Source organism: Tinamus guttatus, unplaced genomic scaffold (genome assembly GCF_059628265.1).
Source record: "Tinamus guttatus ecotype Peru unplaced genomic scaffold, ASM5962826v1 Tinamus_guttatus_pri_ptg000530l, whole genome shotgun sequence".
NCBI lineage: Eukaryota > Metazoa > Chordata > Aves > Tinamiformes > Tinamidae > Tinamus > Tinamus guttatus.
The window spans coordinates 1,521,480-1,541,243 of NW_028289064.1; the positions used below are offsets into that span (position 1 = coordinate 1,521,480).

At 38.0% G+C, this 19,764-nt stretch overlaps 1 protein-coding gene across 1 annotated transcript in view; it reads left to right on the plus strand.

Annotated features, from left to right (window-relative positions):
- PARD3 (par-3 family cell polarity regulator) overlaps window positions 1-19,764 on the plus strand; it is a 435,290-nt gene that overhangs the window by 404,843 nt on the left and 10,683 nt on the right. Inside the window, 1 exon segment of the mRNA XM_088534020.1 lies at window positions 16,213-16,333. Within this exon segment, the coding sequence (XP_088390146.1) occupies window positions 16,213-16,333 (121 nt within the window).

Below are 19,764 nucleotides of genomic sequence, written 5' to 3' on the forward strand. Positions count from 1 at the left end.
GGAATAAGAAATAATAGTGTGGCAGGATTTCTGAAGAGTCTAGCACCATGTGAGCAAAAACTTAGTGTTCTGCACATCAAAGCCATCTTTCAATTTAAAATACAGCATGCAGTGCTTATCAAATGTTCATTTGCCATTTTTAAGTGGTAATACATTTAACTGTCTTCTCCCATTACAGCATGTGTGCTTGTGTGTGTGTGTGTGTATACTCACCTCCATATTGCACTGTGCTTTTACTGCATAATTGTTGAGGTCATCCCATTTGTTGGAACTGTAAACCCAGGCTACAGCCTAATAAAGAGGGAGTAGTAATGCTTGAGTCCCTAGGGAAAGAAAGATCAAAAGAACTTTATTTCTCTGCTCATAAAAATAAACCTACATAAACCCACCAGTTTTGCCGTAGCAAGCATTAGGAACTGGCTGATCAGCAATACTTCCCACTTAGATCTGCCATTGAATTTCCCATAGATATAGCTTTTTCATTATCTTGGAAAAATGTGCAGGCGTATAGGGTAAATCCTACTTCTTTAGTGCCCTGTTCAATACATGATCCTCTTTGTCAGCTCTTTCTGCTGCACTGTCGAATGGGGTGGAAATAAAAAGTAAACACACAAACCCAGAACAAGAGAGAGCTCTAAGAGAAACCTTCAGCAGTAGCCAATGCCTTACAGAGGAATTTGCTTTCCAGGCTAATTAATACATAGAAAGGAAAGACTGGAGGAACAAGAACTGGCCAGTAGAATTCCCTATACTGTGATGCCATGAAATCCAGGAGAATCCCTCTGACTGGAAGTGAGATCTAATTCATCAAATAAAGTGTATAAAACAAACACTTTCAGAAAGTAGGGGGACAATGATAGAGAAAAAGATTAGGAAAGTAACAGCAAAATATGTGCTGTGTGCCGTTACAGAAAAGGGAAGGAGTAAGTAGTATCCATAAGGGACATCTCATGGCCATTCTAATCCTTCTGGTTTACCGTGGAGATTAATTTTAATTTCCAGCTGCCAATGACATTTACTATTCTGTATATAGAAAATCACCCTTAGCTGGTGCTTTTTGCTTGTTGTTGAACTTTATCCCATTACAGGCTGGATATTCCCAGCTCCTGATGACTGGCGAGGGCACCCGGGACAATGTAGCAGTTAAAAAGCACTTCTCAAATCATGTAAATTTAGGGGTGTGAATATTGGTTTTCTTACACTGCTTGAAGTCGACTTCTAGCTATGTTGGTTACCTGGGAAACTGCTGTCAGTATTGTGGAAAGGAATCTATTTAGTATGGTGTATAGGTGATGGTTTTCAAAAAAAAAAAAAAAAAGAGAAAACAAAAAAGGCCATTGCTCCATAATTTATCTTTTTATTTATGTCGTGAAAGAAGCATGAAGTAGTGTGTACTTTTTAAGAAGTTTGTTAAGAATGAATCATTTCCTAGAGTAAATTTTCTGGAACTGTATAATTGTTTTAATTTACGGGAAGAGTCTTTTTAAGAGCAATTTAAATATCAGTATTAGCTCAAAAATTGTTTATAACAACAATATTGAAAATAAGGTATTTTTTAGCAGTTATTTTCAATTTCTGAAAACTATAGAATATGAACTGTAACTGAGAATATTTAAGTTGCTGACAGCTTTTATCTTCAGGGTTCTTTGAGAAGCATTAGTATTTAAAGTAGCCCTCAAATGAAGGTAAATATTGTTGGATTTTTCTCACAGCAGTTCCTAAACCTGAGACATGGACAGGTTAAGAATAGCTTTTCCAAAGTTGTTAGAATTAAGAATTCTTGTCTCTTTCTTACTCTCTGCTCACTGACCTGTATTATGTCTCAAAGACGAAAGAGAAAAGATTGTGAAATGGAAATCCTTGCTGTCCTGGCAGTTACCAGGAATTTCTCATTGCCTAATGATGATGGCAGCCTCAATGCGGTTCCTATAGTGCTGTGCTATGGTTCCCTTTTTGTAGAGAAGTTTGATTTAGTTTTTGCTAATTATTTCAATTTTAAATGAACTGTGAACATTTGACCACTGGTTTGCCATCTTCATACCACAAAGTGCAGTTTCAGTGTTTCCTCTTCCCGGTAATTGTGGACCTGATTTGACTGGTCCACCCCAAGCCTTCCCCTGGGGTCCCTGGGGTGACTGGAATTGTTGAGCACTTTGGTTGATGCACGGTGGGTGCTGGACAAGCGAGGGGTCAGTTTCTATCGGAAAAGAAGCAGATCTTTCTGAAACAAACCCTGTTTAAAAAAAATACGAGAGAGAGAGATAAAGGAAAAGAAACAAAAAGATATTTTGTTCAGATCAGCTCCTTCGTTTGGCTAGTGGTGCAGCTTCATGAGCACTTTGCAACTCAAAGGATGGGATGGGAACAGCAGCTGGCACTTCAGTCAGTTCAAACCAAGACACACTTGAGAATCCAAGCCTATAAAAAAAACCCAAAATCTGCAATTTTAGAACAGTAATCTCCCAATCATTTAGTTGAATCCTCTAACTAAAGATATATGAAATGATTCTTCATGGGTGTTAGAGAGAGTGAAATTCTCATTAAGTGATGCTCCATTAACTGATTGGTACATGCACATAGGCAGGCACAGTGTCAATGTCTAATGTTTCCCAAGGTTTCAAGACTAGAAAAGGTTCCAGACTGCCAGCCTGGAGTGCCACTGCTCCGTAATGTTTAGGTCCTGCTCCTAGTCTTGATGATTAATGTCCTCAAAATCACAGTCCTTAACTTAGGTTAAGTTTAATTGTCTTGTAGAGAAGGTAGGAAGGAAGGAAAAACATCCTGGAAGTTATCTAAAGGCAACTGTAGTTAGCAGAGAGCAGATGATAGGAGGAAATGGTGCTGGATGAATACAGGAGTTCTCATTTCAGGAGTTCTTACTTTATGACTTGAGGAATAAAAAAGGTGTTTTTCCTGAATACTCTATATGTGATTTTACTTCTGGAAATATTTTTTAAACAATCTGATGACAACATTATTACTTGCATTATCCTTTGTGTGAAAAGAAAATAAGCCCATGCAAAGGCCATATATATTTCTGTGGAATGAGAGGACAAATTTAGCACAGAGGTGTCTGTGAAAAAAATGATGTGGCATGAAAAGATTACTGCACAGAGGAGGAAAATTTTGCATGACTATAAGCATAGGCTTACGTTAATTAAGAACATATTTGGAGATAGAAAGGCTTTTTTAAGAAATGGATGTTACAGTACAGATATATACAATCAATCTTAAGTATGTTGTGTCTGTAACTGCATATTCCTATATGCTATGCACTATACTTAGCAAGTCTGTCTGTCGGAAAGCTCTAATTGCTTTATATGTGAGAACATTAAGCTGCAATAAATTTATATACACAGCTGTTCCATTACTGCAGAACAAGTTTTATCTCCTAATAAATTGATGTTTCTTTTTAGTGTCAACTCAAACCAAAATTTACACCCAAGAAGGTGAACCTTAACACCATATAATTAGTTCAGTGACACCAGTGGTAATAGAGGGTACACATTGTACATCTCTTAAGGTATAAATGGAGAGAAGTTTTGACTTCTGTTAATTGTTTCTTGAAAGCCTAATTGTGATTAAGAGCAGCTTTAATTGGAAAAGGAAAAGAAATGATGACCTGTAAAACAGGCATGAGGAATAGTATGTCTGCATTTCCTGGGAGTTGCACCATAACAGAAAAAAAAATCTAAAAGGCTTTTTTTAAAGAGGGTGAGGGGAAAAAAAAGGCATCGTGGTTCTGTATGGAGTCACATTTAGGTTAATGGAACAGAAGCGTAGACTGCCCTGGACTTTGATTAATATTTAATTAATCTTCTTTGGAAGATTCTGATTTGAATTAAACTGGGTACTAACAAAAGAACCAATTCACCAAAAACTTCCGATAAATTTGACCTGCCATTATGCAGATTTAAATTAAAATGGCCAAAGTTTTGTTTTCTGCTTATTTTATGCCTAGTCTACATCAAGTGCTAGTAATTTACCAGAAGTGATAGAGCTGGAGAAAAATGTGACCTGTGCCGGGCAGTAGTAATAGAGCCACAGCTGTAATATAGGACATGCCATTTGCTTTATTTTAAATAAATACGAAGAGCTAATGAGTTGTATTGTTCTCTCAATACAGGCTTTTACAACCCCTGCAAAAGAAGCAATTACCTGTATACGGCATGGGGAAATGCAGTTGTTTATATGTAATCAGATAACTAGACTCCTGTCTCTGTCTTGGGTTGCCTTGGGTTCAGCTAGCAGGAGGATGAAAAGAAAGGCTACCTTCCATAGGCCTTGAGGCTTTTATTATTTTATATATGCCAATGGCGTGAAATGACACTGGTTTTATTTTTGCATTTTTTTTTGAAAAAAAGGATCCTGTGGTCCTTATTCTTAGTTGCTTTCATACCTTTATATTTTCATGCCCAAGGCAAAAAAAGGGTTTGTTTGTGGGCTTTTTTTTTTTTTTTTTGCAAGAAGATAACACTTTATCTTGTCGCAGCTCCCTGTGAAGCACAGCTTTTGGGTGTTCAAGAGTGGTTTTGTGGAGCTGCTTGTGCTTCTATGTTCTAGAAACCCATGCAGTGGCCCTTTTATTAATGTCTCTTCCCAATGTGGCAGTAGATAATGCTGTAGGTGAAGTCTGTGCTAGACCTCTTGGGCTTGTTTTCCCCTCCCACACTGTGAAATGGTTTAAGGGCAGCTGGAATTGGTATTTCCTACTGCAAAGAAAGGGCCTTTTTCTCATTCAGGTTCTCTGACTTTAGATATGTGATTTGGTGTTAATTCCTCTGGTTTTAGGCATCTCCAGGATAGTCCTGTGCATCTGCCCTGGTCCCTGTGGGCTCCCTGTGCACTGGGCAGCGATGGGCACCCTGTCCTGCTGACCCCTCCTGCTGCAAGCTTTAGCACTGGGGGATGTTGTTGTTCCACAAATGCGCGTGTTGGACAGGGGGACGTTCTTAAACTCTAAAAAAATATGTTAAGGAACTGTTTCTAGGCAGTCCGTGCCATGTCTACTACATTTAGTATCCTACTGCTTGATTAGTGTTTAGTGATGCACAAAACTGGCAAATATAACTAAAAATAAATAGCAAAGTGCCAGGCTTTTGTGCACCCTCCTTCCTGAGGATATTGATAATTCTTGTCACAAATATCCCCCAAATCCTGTTTTATTTTCGTTTCCCTCTAAAGCAGATCGATGTGAAACTCAAATGGAAAAATGCATAAAAATGTCTTGAAATTTAAATCACTAATTTATCTCCTCCTTTGTAGCTTATAGCAGGAATTGAACTTAAATATAAGTTAGAAGCATAGCAATGCATACACTACTTCGGGAACTTATCTGGCTTTATATCACATTTAAAATTCCCATAGATACAGAGTTTCTGTTACTTTTGTAAAGAAGTCATTTTCAGAGGTGGCTGATGCTTACACGTCATATAAGGAGCAGCCACCCAGATATGCTGTAAATGTAAATGTAAAGTCAATGTAACTCTCTTTATACCATCATGGCAGTTGCACATGGCAAAAAATACCAAGTAATCTGTCATAAAATAGTCCTTGAATTACAGAGGCGATAGCACAGCTTGCGTTTATTTCAGATATTAATCACAAATACCAGTGCAGCACTATGCTGCTGTGCTTTCATTTGTCTGTCACTTACCAGCTCATTGCATTACTATGTCATTGTGCTCATGGTATTGAGAAAGATAAAGAAAACTTATTGAGATTTTTATTTTTGAAGGTAATTGAAGAAGATGCAATGAGTTTCTAAATTCAAGAGAAAAAATATTTTATACATTTTTAAATAAATATATTGATTTAAAAATGCATTTCTGTATATGCAGCTCAGTTGAGACTATTTGGATTTTGCAAGTGAAGAATGGTCAGTGCCAGTAGAAACCACTCTATAATTTGCATTAAATGGGATAGGCCCTTCCATATTGCTTATGTTAATAACTTCAGTTACTTGCCTAGAATATTTCATATTTTCTTTAGGGATTATGACAGAGCATTTTTGTAGGTGTGTGTCAAATTCTTCAGGTCGGTGGGGTTGTTAGTTATGTATACTCACAGTTCTGTCGGTGCATTTTATTCCACTGGCAGCATTCCTCTTTGCTGGAGGAATCCAAACTCTTACAGAAGATGTGGAGAGTATTAGAATGTCAGGGTACAACTTATCCTTCTGTCATTTGTTTATTAATTATACATTTTCTGGTGTTATAATAATTATTTCCTCTTACAGTAGAGTAATTATGTATGAACTTTATATGGATTTCTTTGCAGTGTCCCAGGAGTTTATAAATTGCTGTCATCAATTATTTGAAAAATTCCACTTTCTCATTGCTGTTCCATCATCCTAACAATTTCTTCACCATCTTAATTCTAGAATAATAGAGGAAGGGAAAATATTTTAAATATATGAGTAGACATGGCAAACTTGTGTTTCACAGACTTGTATTTACGATATAGATCAAATGTGTACTGTGTCCTTTGACAAGTCCAGGCCATTAAATGCTTTATTCATGAACTGGGATCATGGGATTGTCTCAATTCTAGCACACTCTCTGAAATAAGATAATACAAGCAATTTCTATTAAGCGTTATCCTCTAGGAGAATGGGGGGAAAGGAGAAATTCTTTATTCTCTTTGATCATATCTGAGCAGTAGAGAAATATTATGCATTAATGCTTAAAATTAGAGATTTTATCAGCAATCATTTTGGTAAGTAGAATCTGGACTGCCGTACTGAATACATATACTTCCTAATTCATGTAAAGTGTTGATTTCCCTAGAGATGCTATTTAATTCATTCATTGTAGAGAAAATTCAAGAACTAGTAAATAACAAAAAGAGAAAACTGAATGATATAGCTGTAAGTGGACACATTTAAATTGGTACGGTATGCATCTTTCTGATTGCTCAGGGATAATTTTTCCAGACAATTTTTAGAGCAAATTGTTCCAGAATCAGTCCCTGAATTTCTATTGGTAAAAGGAAACTTGAAGCTCATTTTATTTATTATTTCCCTTAAAACTTCTCAAAGCTCTTGGTCAGATCTTTAAATGCCTTTAAACTCCATTGGATTCAATGCATCTAAGCAATTTTGCACTGCTTAAGGCTCCAGGCCAGTGTGGCATTTCAGAGCACTCACCTAACACTGGTGTTGCTATTCATTAGTCAGAATTATATCTGTAGCAATTTCCATTTCAGTGAAGCCTACGAGCTAGAAATCTCAGTTTTTAATAATGTTCAGGAAAATAATTTCTGGTTTCTGCACGAGGCACCATGACACACAGGTGCTTCCGACATCCCAGCAGCAACCGAAGTGCCTGGTGTGCAGCAGAGCTGGGCCTCCCGCCTGAAGTTGCTGAAGTAACGTTATAGAGCAGTTGATTAAATTGATCATCGGGCACCAGAATGAAAAGCACTTTGAAGCTTTTATGATCTGACTGAGGATCTGTCGTGTGACTGTCTGCTGTATTTTGGGATATCTGGCCAGGGCTCGTTTCCACCACCAGCAGGCCTGCTACAGAGGCGTGTTTAATGTCTTCAGAAATCTTCAGCACTTGCCATTTGTACTGAAATTGTCCCAATTGAAGGCATCAATATAAAGCAATATCTTACAAATTCAGCTAAAACTATGTAATGATGACAAAATAAAGTGATATCAGTTTGGATGTATTTTAACATGATGTCAAAACACATTGTCATCAGAATCTCCAGAGACACCATTATGGTGTCAAAATGAAACGTTCTCAACGTTTCTGTAAGAATAACAACATGAAATGATACACTGTAACTCTGTAACATAAGGCCAATAACAAGAAAAATAAATCTGACATACTAAGTAGAATTCCTTATTAAACGTTTTTCATTCCTTTCTGTTCATCAAAAAATCTGGCAAGTGTTTGGCTGGAAAATAAGGCTGGAAAAGCCTTATTATGTGTAGCATTAGTTGAAGTACTGTGAAAGCTGAAAAACAAATTGGCCAAGCCAAAGCAATCCTTTAACCACAGAACTTAGTATGTTGTAATGTTTGGCTTATCACAAGCCTAGCTCTATGCATGTCAGCATGTCAAAACCTTTCTCTTATTATTTTTTTTCTATAAATGAGTATTACAAGCAGTAGTATAGCATACCCTGTAAAGAACTTTAAAACTGTGGCAGAGTAAATTAGGGTTGGCTCAGATTTTATACAGGCATTCAAAACTTCTTAAATAAAGCAAATGTCCATTTGTGCCTGTGTGAACTCAGATGCAGAGTGACTTGGCCATGAGTCACAGAGGGAAAATTTTGTTTCTGTTTAATTCTTCTGCCTATGGATTAAACTGTTAGATTATAGCACCATGCCCAGGGGCTGTCGCCTTCCACCAGGCATCCTTGGTTCTAGGGTTTCTCAAGAGGATTCATTTTTCACCCATCTTCAGCCCAAGTTAGTCATTTAGGATGGGAATTACCTGCCCTGTTGTAGGTGTCTAATGTTACCCACCCGAGCTTGAGCTCGTCATTCTGGGCTTGTTCCTTTCTCAGTGGAGAAAAATAATGAGCTCTCGAGGGTGAGTAATTGCGTCCTAAGGCAGGGGGTTGTGGGCTGCATCCTGGAGCCCTTCCATTCTTCTCTGTTTTGCCCTCAAAAGGAGTCTCAATGGCTGGGTTTACAACATACAACATGCCTACCTTTTAGGTGGCTAACACTGGGTGAAAAAAATGCCACCTTACTTTGTCCCTGCTAGATAACTTTGCTATCCTATGGTGTTTAGCAGGTTAATTTTCTGGGTAAACTGGAAAAATGGTCTAATGTGCAAGTACTGCATTTCTTCTGCAGTGAGAGAAATACACGTTAGGGTATCTGAAATCTGCACCTGCATTCAGAGTGGCCCAAGAATGTCAAAAGATTAAAATTCAGTATTTCTAATACAGTTTTTCAAAACATAGTGAGACCATCAGCAATTGCTGAACAGTATATACAAAAAGATAATTTCTGAGGAAAAGCATTTTCAATGTTACCAAGAGGAATAATAAGTGGAATGATGTGAAAATACCTTAAGTAGTGAAAAACTGAGTCCCAGCTGCCTGAATAAATAATCAACTCATTTTGGGGATAAAAGGTAAGTTGTGTTCTTGTTTGACCTTCCCTAGAACTGATTATTTTTTGAAGATAACTGACTGTCATTTCATGACAATCTTTAGTTTTAAAGCTAATCAAGACAGTGTGGTAGTAATTCATGATTAAAACATATTTACTAAAATCTTCATCTTTGTATTAAAATGCTAAAAGAATTTATCCAGAAATCAGTTGTTTTGCAAAGTATCTTGTAAAGATGTTTTTAATCTCCATATGCAAATAATATTTAATTAAAAATCTTAATTAGTTTTTGTGCTAATTGGTATAAATCTTAGTGATCAGCTTCATAAGAAGGCAACAGCCATGTGGATTTAGGCACCAATTCAAGTAATCAATCTGAGCTTTGATTTTCATGTTTTCTTGGTTGAGTCACATGGGAAACTGCATGCCCAGGCACTAACTGATGAAAAGGCTTAACAGTAATCTCAGGTTTAGAGTTTTATTTAGAGATTGGAAATTAACTCTAAAAACAAAACTGTGATTCCACACTTCTGTGTGTTTTATATAAAATTTGTGCTCTACTGATACTCCTAGAAAAGGGACATTCCTTATGTTTCAAATTTCTGAAACCTTCTGAAACTTGGTCCCAGTCTGGGATTCTTAATCAAGTCATTTTTGTTTGTTTGCTTTTTAGGGACAACTTCTCATTTTGCACTTGGCAATTAGTCTATAATTATACCAAGAAATAATGTAAAATCAATCAAAATATTATTTGAAGATTTATAATTCAATAGCCCCCCTGTCAAAGAACTGCAATAATTATACTATAATTATGTTAGAGCCTGCTAAGGACCGCAGGAGTCATGTGAACTTTGTATGTTTTACTATCTTTTGAAGTATTCAGGCATTTTAAAGAAAAGTTTTTGTTTGTACATCACTGTTTCTGTACTGCTTGATACTTTAGTTTTGTTTATACATAAAGATTTCATTTTTAGTGAGGCCAAGTGTCCTCAGAAGTAAACAAACATTTAAAAAAAATATCGTCTGGCCAAGTTAGGACAGGAAGATGCTCAGAAGATCAGAGACTGCTTCTTTGCCTGCCTCCGATGTAATTTTTTATTTCATTTAGATCAAAAAAGCTAAATTCTTCTTGCTTGGTTGCCACTGTTTAGTTGTTGCCACAGGTTTTATTAATTTGTAGTCTTTATAAATGTGTTTCTGCCATTGCCTTTACATGTTGAGAAGATGTTCCATGTTTCCTCCCTCTCTTTTCTGTTCTGGGTCCAGGCGAAAGGCTGTAGCAGCAGCAGTAGCCAGGAACATCGCAGTCATGTGTAGCTGATGATTGGCTTGGCTTGCTTCTACAAGACCTAGCAAAGAGCGCCAAAGCAAGGACTAGCCTGCCTGATAACCCAGTAGCAGAGTACCTGTTTTCAGATGTTTTAGCAGGCTCCTAAAAATCTCTGCTTTTTTTAGCAGAAGAATTCCCCTGAAAAGTAAGGCTGGGTTTCTGTCTCCTGTGTGCAGGCTCTGACAGACTAATAAGGAAGAGTGATGGTAGCAATAAAAAGGGTCTTGGGTGCATTCTTCAGATTTCACTGATTGTAAAATGATGGCCCCGCTTCAGAATGACCACAGGGGGACTCCAAGTGAAATTCAGTCTTGAGAGTTTGCAGAGACTGGTGTAGTGAAGTGACTTCCCTATCAGCTCCAGTCCACTGGGTTGTTTATGACTACCACAACAAAAGCGGGTGCCAAATTAACACCATTTGGGACAACCTTCTAAGCCCAGAGAATAGAGCTGTGTCTTTTAAACTTTTAAGGATTTGCTCTACTGAAATTGGTGTAAAATGATCAAGAAATCACGGATGTCAAATTTGGAAACAAATTTCACCTGCTGAAGAAAGCAAGTGCCCTTGGGGACTTGCATAACTTCTTTGTGAAATGTTTGCTGACTACAGCTGTGAAGGTAAACTGGAAATGACATGAGCTTCCTGAAGAGCAGATTTCTCACACATACATATAGACATATATCCCGGGTTTTAAAATCCTTGTTTTGATGGAATTAATATGCCATAGTGTGCATGTATGTGTACAGGTAACATGTAGGAGATCTTGCCTGTCATATTAATCCCATCCCTGAATTTAGCTGCACTTAAAGATTGCAGACTTTAAAGGATTTATGATGCTTTGTATTCATTTGCAAATATGAACCGGCAGGAAAGAAGGGTTTTTATAACCTTGTGAACAGGAGAAATAAGCCAAGATTGAAAGAGACCTAAAAAAAGGAAAAAACAGATAGGATGTATACCCTTCAGCATGCAAGGAGCTGTCCTTGTTAGAAACTAACTTTGCATGCATAATTAATTTGAGCAGCACATTCGGTTTCTTACAACTAGAAGAGAAATTGAATTCAGGTGTTTGTGAACATATGGGGGATTTACTGTGAATTTATGACCTGTGGTTTGAGTGTAAAACCCCAAGATGCTAGCTGATAAAACTTAATGAAGCTTGTGCAGAGAAGCTATTTTTATTTGCAGTTTTGTAATTGATACATTTTCTTTTTTTAACACCTCTCCCCCACCTTTTAATGCCTTATTCCCAATAAATTCTTTGGTACTAAAGGGGGCCAGGGCAAGGGGAGGGAGGAAGGAGTGCAAAATAAACTTCCCTATGCCTCCTTCCATGTTGCAGTTACAATTGTAGGTTTTTTAACAAACTTAATCCTTTGGTCAACTGATTTTTTTTTTCTCAAAAAGAATAGTAATTCTGTGATTATGCAGCTGCTCCTTTATAGGATGCTGCCCATGGTTGGTCTTGTTTGTGTATGACACCTCTGTGTGTTGATATCAGCGTGTTCATTAGAAAATCTGTTTCTGGGTGTCTCAGCACAGTACATAGGGCAAACTGGAAGCAAAAGGAGAAGCCAAGCTGGTTGTGCTAGTTAAGTTTGAGCAGTGGTGTTCCTCTTGACCAAGCCATGCAGGAAGGACCGTGTTGTGCTCAGCTAGGTGTGAACTTCAGCTAATGTGCTGGCGTGGGCCTGAGAGCATTCCTGAGAGTAACGGGACCGGTGGGAGTCTGCTCATCCTCCCTTGCTTCCTACCTCTAGATACACGGAGCGTCGCGTCTTCATTTTTAAGAAGATACAAGCAATCTGTCCAAACAGAAGGGAACTTATTTTATAAAAAAGGAGTGATGTTTACAAGCTTGCTTGAAGTAAATAAGGTCCCATCTGTGTTTTATAGCTGCTATCCAAAGATCTAAGCAGCCAGTCAGAGCAGAGGCCCTGGCTGCTCAAATCAATGTCAAAAGACTGTGAGGTGTAAAGCAGCTGGTATATGCTAACCTTTTGGTTATTCCAGTCATGTTGCAACTGCCTGGTGATGCTGTTAAGACCCTTTCCCATACTGTTTCAGTCCAATATATATATTATTTATTTTCCAAAGCTTTAGCCATCCTCACTTAGTAGCCTGTTAGTATCCATTTTATCACACGGAAAATCCGTCTGTTTGGAAAGGATTACAGCTCTGCACCTCAGCACGGGACATCGCAGCGAGATATTGCTTAATGATCCGAGACCCTGGTGGGCACTGCGGTGCCTGCTTCTTTCTGAACGTGCACTGACAGCCCTGGTCTGGCAAAGCCTCGCTTAGCGCGGCAGGTTTAGCCCCGGCTGGGGGCTGCATGTGTTATTAAGCGGCACTCACTACATAGCCAGGGGTTAAATGTTGCAGCCTGGACGGCAGGCAGGGGAGTGCTAGATACAAAGGATGGAAGGGGCACTTCACACAATGCGCTTGGGTCCTGAGAGCCGTTTCTTGATTTGTAGTTCTCTTAAGAGCACTTAGTAATTAGGGTGCTACGGAAGAAGAACATCGCTCATGTCTGGTGCTCGAAGGTGCTGATCATCTTCCATACGTTTTCAACTGTCCATTCTCTGAAGTAGGCAAAGGGAAAGGCTCGTAGCAGAATTGCCATCTAGACGAGCTGCAGTTACTGTGGAAAGTTGCCACTGCAGGTTTGCTGAAATCTTTAAAATTTGCCTACGTCAAGTTTTCAATAAACTTTGGAGAGATTTCAAGATAACCTCCTTCATTCCAGTCAGTACTCCTGAATTCTTTGAGTTTAATTTACTTTTGAATATTCAGGTAAACTGAGTTTAAAAAAATAATGATGCAATTATTCCTATTTTCTTTTACTTACACCATCCTTCTGCAAAGTCCTTTCAGTAAAGAGAACTTAAGCACCAAGTTGAGAGGAAAATGGAAGCGGGAGCAAACAAACCTGAGCTATAGTCTAAAGCACAAACAACCTTTCTCCTCAAGCTAGGCCAGGCCCTAGCTTCTTTCATTTTCCCCTTGCCTGTCCTACACAAAATTGTTTTAACCCTTTTTAAATAAAAAGCCACACACTTGACCTCACTTTCTGCATCAAGGACTGTGTGAACACAAAGAAATTTGAATAGAAATGTTTTTTAGAGACAGAAGTGGTTTTGTCTTTAGTTTAGCTCTTTCTTTTCTGTGAAATAATCTTTTTTTATAATTCACTTCTTTTGCAATTTTCCTTAATTTAGGTCATGTCCTTTGCTTTTGGGATTAAAGTAGAAATATTGTTAAAAGGCTTATCTTTGCCATTATCAAACATTTTAATAACATTAAATATTTCCTCTTAACTCAGCTTCAATAGTTTTTTTATTTTTTTTTTTGGCATAAGAATATAAAGCCTTCTTCTTAGGTCTGAGAAGAAATTAATCATAAATCCTACAATCCTCCTTATCCCCTGTTGTTCCATCCCTTCACTGTAATGGGTATCACATTTGTGCGTTCACTTTTCTGGAGGAGACGTACATTTTAGTTGCTGGCATGGACATTTTGTGTTTGCTTGCTATTGCACCATTGAGGTAATTCCTGTTATTAATCATCTTTATAAGATGCATAGAAGTTCTCAGGTCTGCAGTAGCCCATTCTGGCATGATGCGTCTCCTCCTTGAGGTGCATAGTCTTTGGTTCAGTTACATTTGCTTTATTCATTCATTTTTCTTTAGCATTAAGTAACTACTGCAGTGTCACTTTTGTATTGTCATCTTTTAGTGTTAAAAATATACTTGATTGAGGAAGACTGATGACTGATTTACCCATCATCCTGAGTATATCGAAGTATGTCTGCAGCACTTTGCTAGTAATTTTGCACCAAAACATAATGGTATTTCTCTTTTAAACAGGTATTCTTACATCCAAAGTACTAATACTTTAAATTTGTCAGTAACTCTAAATGCAGTTTATCTTTCAGAAAACATGAGCTGTATGGAATGTATTAGAATATTCATTTGTTAGAATAACAATACAAGTTTTTAAAATCAAGCCACTTCAAAGTGTTTTGCCTGACATGAACTGGATAATGACGATTACATTAAAGAAGTGTGGTGTATAGCAATTCATAAGAAAGGAAAGGAAGTGCTTATGTAATAAAGCTGGACAAAATTTGAACATATAGAATAAGTCTGTATAACATGAAACTGCAAAGGAAGATGAGCTGTTCAACAAAATTAAGCTGAACTAAAGCAATGGAATTAGCTGCACACCCACAGTGAAAGGGGAAATTCTGGAAATGCCAAAATCATTCATTTCCACCTGTTCTTTTTTTTTAACTCTTCTTTTCAAAACAGTGATTTGCACATAGCAATTGACCTACACTGCAAATAAATAATTTCTTGAAGCTCCCATTTGCAGAAAAAAAAGATAATTTGCAAAAAAAAAAAAAAAAAAAAAAACTTTCCCAACCCCTTTGCCTTTTGTTTCGTGGGGAGAAAAAAAAAAACATCTAAAAACATCTGTTTTCACTAAAAGACAGATGCAAAATTTTTGGTTTGGCTATCCCAGCCATGAAAAGCTCTATTGCATAGCACTGAAAAGAGTGGAAAGAAGTAACATGTCTCAAAAATCTCTGGCCTCTATTCCAATGCACCTACCAGACTCAAAAGACAGGGAAAACAGTCACAAATGGACTCCAGAGCTGCCTTCTTTCATAAGAGAGGACATGGGATATGAATAATTTGTATATTACCATATCCCGTGTCCAAGAATATGAATCTATAGCCTTGTTTTCTACTGTCTTTCTGTAGATTGCTCTTTTGAAACTAAGTAACAGTTGGTCATTCTTCACCAACTCTTTTGAAATGCACAATAAATACAGTGCTTAAAAAGGCCATAAGAAGAGATTAAAATGTTTCTGGTTAGTCTTGATACAACAGATTTGTTTTTCAGGCTTCCTGTGATTCCTACATTAATGTGTTTGAAATATGGTGAGGTTATGGGGGTCAGGTGGGAGCAGCACAGCTGGAAAAATGGCAATGAGATTAATAAATATCCACTTTCCCTCTGTCCCATGAAACAAACCATTCCTGCGCATATTTCATTGCCATAAACCTGGGCTAAGGAGAGAGGATTACCTGTGATAGGCGGTGTGGGAAAATTTATGGTTTTGAATAGTTCAAGATTCTGCGTATGATTTTACATAACAATAACTCTAACCCTGAGAATTCTCCAAAAGTACTGGCATTCTGAGAACAGGAGCCAGCTGCATAGGCCTGCGGGTACTGCTGTCAGGTGCACTGTTTTTTACTGGCCCACAAGCCTTTTAATGCTTTCAGACTGATCAGGTTAAAAGACCTGTTAAAAACAGAACTAAGGGATGACAGGCTCTTATTGATTGGGGAAAATAATCAAATTTTATATAGGCAGGGTCTGCAGACATTGTAATGAATTTGAAGCGAATAAAGACCTGACAGTACTACCCTGTATTGATTGGAAAGGAATATCTTTCATGTTTATTCAGTAGCAAAGACGATTTGACTTTTCTTTTAATTTCCCTTTATGTTAAGTCTGACACTAATGCACATATTCCTTTTCATGTTGAGAAGTAAAACCTGCTGAAAAGATTCCGGTAACTTTTGGTGAGTTTTAGAAATAGCCTCATTAGTCTTACGCATACGCTGTCTGAAGTTTCTTTAAAATAAGTCCAAACAGCATTAATCATAGTTATAAACTGAACGTCTTGGCATGAAATGCTTGGATATTATTTCTGTGATACGACAGTCACAGATAGCAGTTCCACACAACGTACACTGATATTCCCATCCTCCCTCTTAGCAACAGATCGACTCCTAATAACCACGACCGGATACAGCGCCTGAGACAAGAATTTCAGCAAGCAAAACAAGACGAGGACGTGGAGGACAGGAGGCGGACTTACAGTTTTGAGCAGCCGTGGGTGAGTGTACAGAGTCTGCCAAATTTGCAAGTTTGCACAACCTCCCACTGCCCTGGGCCAGCCAGCGCAATGCAGGATAGACCCAAGTCCCACTTCCTCCAAACTTCTCTCTTTTCCCTTATCCACATTGCCCATTCACTGTTGCGTTTTAAGCTTCTTCATTTTTAAGCTTCTTCAGCAATCTGGGCTTTACATTTGCAGCTTTACTTGCTCTTTGTTTGGACCCTTGACTTTGAGCTACTGCTTCTTTCTGCCTTTTTTTTTTGTCTTTTTTTTTCCCTCAAAGGCAATATCAATTATACAGAAATTTTCTAGGAAAATCAAGATGAAGCACATACTAATATAAATAGTTTTGAGAGATAATGAAACCTCGCAAATGGTATTTTCTGTGAGACAGTTTCACTCTGAACAGTACTTTTCCTTAAGAGCAGGAATTGTGTATTTCACAGTAAAAAAGAAGAGCAATGCATAATAGCATATTTCACAATAATGCTCCTTTTGCCACTTATATTAGTTGAGACAGTTTTTGTCTCAAGAATATGTCCTAATTGATCATTTAAATCCTGTTCAATCTTATCCAACAATGCGATACAATTATGTAAATCCATGTGCTTATCTTGTTTAACATAATTGAATGAATCAGTGTTTCCTTTTAATCAATTATGTATCCTAAATTTATCCTAAATTAGGATCCTTTAAGTATGTGACAAATATCTTACTGCAGTTTTTTTTTTTAATTCCACTGTAAAGACAGTGAACAGTTTTGCGATGCCCCAAAACCCAAAAGCAGTGTCATGACATCAGTACATTTTTTTCACAACTCCAGAATGCTTGCACTAGGTAACACCATAAGGAGAATATTGTATTTGTCTGCCTATGCTGGTGGATATCAAAGATTTTTTGACTTCTGTTGAATCTTTGTGTTCTTGTCCATTCTAAACTTACCCATTTGAAACTGTGGTATTTTTAACATGCAGCATGGAAAGGAATAAAGGTAAATGTATCCCTAACTGACCTCACACTGCTTAGCTGTATCAGGACATGGGCTTCTCTTTTCCCATGTTAGAAATCTCTACCCTGCTTTGAAACTGGCTAAATAAAATAAACATTTTTTATTAACAGATGTTTTTGATTTGATGTGGTGAAGATAATGTGATAGCTCATCTCGGTTATAGTGCAAGAACTTTTGGAAGAGAGGGGGTTGGGTGTGGGAGGTAATTTCCATTATGCATATCAACTGCTGTTTAGTCTCCAGATGAGAGATTTGAGTGGTGTTCTTGGGAAAACTGTCTATGAGAAAAACTTGCACTCTTGAAGACTTGGGAACTTAACTACTGAAGGTCATGGGCCAAATTGTTGTATATCTAAATGCCATAGCAACTTTAGACAGGCAACTTGGCTTTTATTATAGTTTCTTGTAATGAGCAAGTAGGGAATTATTTGGATGACAGGCTGATTACCTTAGGAATGGAATAATTTCCTAAATTGTGGGTCAGAACATTGACCTTTCCTTTTTCTCTTATTCAAACAAATGGGATCTTTCTGTTTACTCCCCTTCTGCAGATCATGCAAATGAGTTCAAAGTGACTAATTCAGCTTAATGTATTAATATTAATTCTGAAGCTTTTTGTTTCTTTTGTAGGAGCTGCTCTGTTGTTAAATACCTAGGTGACCAAATGTTATATTTTAGACACGTACTTAAAAAAAAAATTGGCCCAGAGTTTTTTGAATTATTATTTTTTCCGTCATCTACTTCAGCTGTGCAAGATCACGATGCTTGGAAAGGATAAAGCAATGATCTCATCCTTTTCAATGGTTCACAGTAATTTCAGCGTTAAGGAACCATAGCCCTCTCTCTTAAGCATTGTGTATTACTTTAACATATTAGTCTAAGATGATGGACTTTGTTAAGACACCCTCTCAAAACAGATCCAGATGTATTAATAAATACCAGTGACACAAAAAAATGCAAAAATGGTTTATAACACATATGCAGGAAAATACTGGGATACATTCATCAGCGTCCTTTCAGTCTTCTCCATCTGTAAGCTGTTGGTTATAAACCACAGCAGTGAAAAGTGCACCTGTATGTGGAGCGCTGTTGAAAAATACGTTTTCACCTGGGGGAGATGGCTTGTGCAGCCCCCAGAAACAGCAGGTTTTGCATCCAACCTTGCCTCTGAGCTGCCTGGCAGCCGCCACCTCTGACCTGGCCTGGATAGAAAGACAAACCCAATCTTTCATCCGCAGAGGTGATCGTGTGCTACGAGGTGATAAGTAGTTTGCATTTCTCATTAACGGGATGATGGGAGGGCTGGGGATAGGGAACAAAGTGCTGATATGATGCTGGGCTCTTGGTTACCTTAAGAAAACACAAATGAATATAAAGCTTGCAGCATATGTAATGGTTGCTGATAGAAATCTGGCAGCTTTAAGGATATTCAGAGGAGCTCAATAGCTCAAGAGCCCACTAATATATTATCAAAATGAGGCTATGTGTGTCACCAGCTCCAATCCATCACACCTGTGGCACAGAAGTCCAGTTTCCCATGTCCAATGCACTCTGTGTCCTCCACAGTCCAGAGGCAGATTTCCGGATCGCAGTGCTCTGTGTCCCGCTGCCCTGCACGGTACCCTTGGCAGCAGGTCCAGTGACCAGCCCCGCCGGCATTGGGCTGATTCCATCAAGTGACGGTTATTTCTCCATGGCCAAGCAGTGGGACAGAGCTGGCTTTTCTGCCCAGCTGTATTTGCCTGCCAGTAAACAAAATACTTGACAGCCTGGGACTGTTCATACAACATCAGAGAGCTTAACAGGAAAAAAAAATGTGATAATGTTGGGACGAGATGGCACCGGCTGTTAAACAGCATAACGCTGCTGCTCAAAGCCATTTGAATGACACGCTGTTAAGGTCTAAGCAACAAGCACTCTCATCATCTAGACCTCTCTAAAATACAGTGGTTTAGCAACTGAGCCAAAGCTTTATGGAAATGGTTGTTGTATTTGTTTATTTTAAGGTAACTTTCTCAGGCTTCTATTTTTTTTTCTCTGCTTGGCCTGTTTTGGGAAAAATAATTTGTCAAAAAATGATGTAAAGGAAGGTGTACAGTATCAATACAGTGTGCCTGATATTGCACAGGAATAAATGGAAAAATGGCATAAAGTATGACTAATCCATTTTTAGCCTGCTGGCGTTAATTCCAGTCAGACTTTGCAGAAATGTACATCCCAGCATATAGAACTAGATGGAATCATGCTGTATCTGCTAATCTTTGAGGGTCTTGATATTTTTTCTACAAATGCAAGATTCTTTTGGCATTTGTGCTTCTGTTCAATACCAAAGGTGTGTCTCTGTTTTTTGTTCTTTTCTGTGTAAGTGTTGGGTCTGCTGAGGTTTGTTGCTGTTTGTACCAGTCCTGGGGTTAGGAGA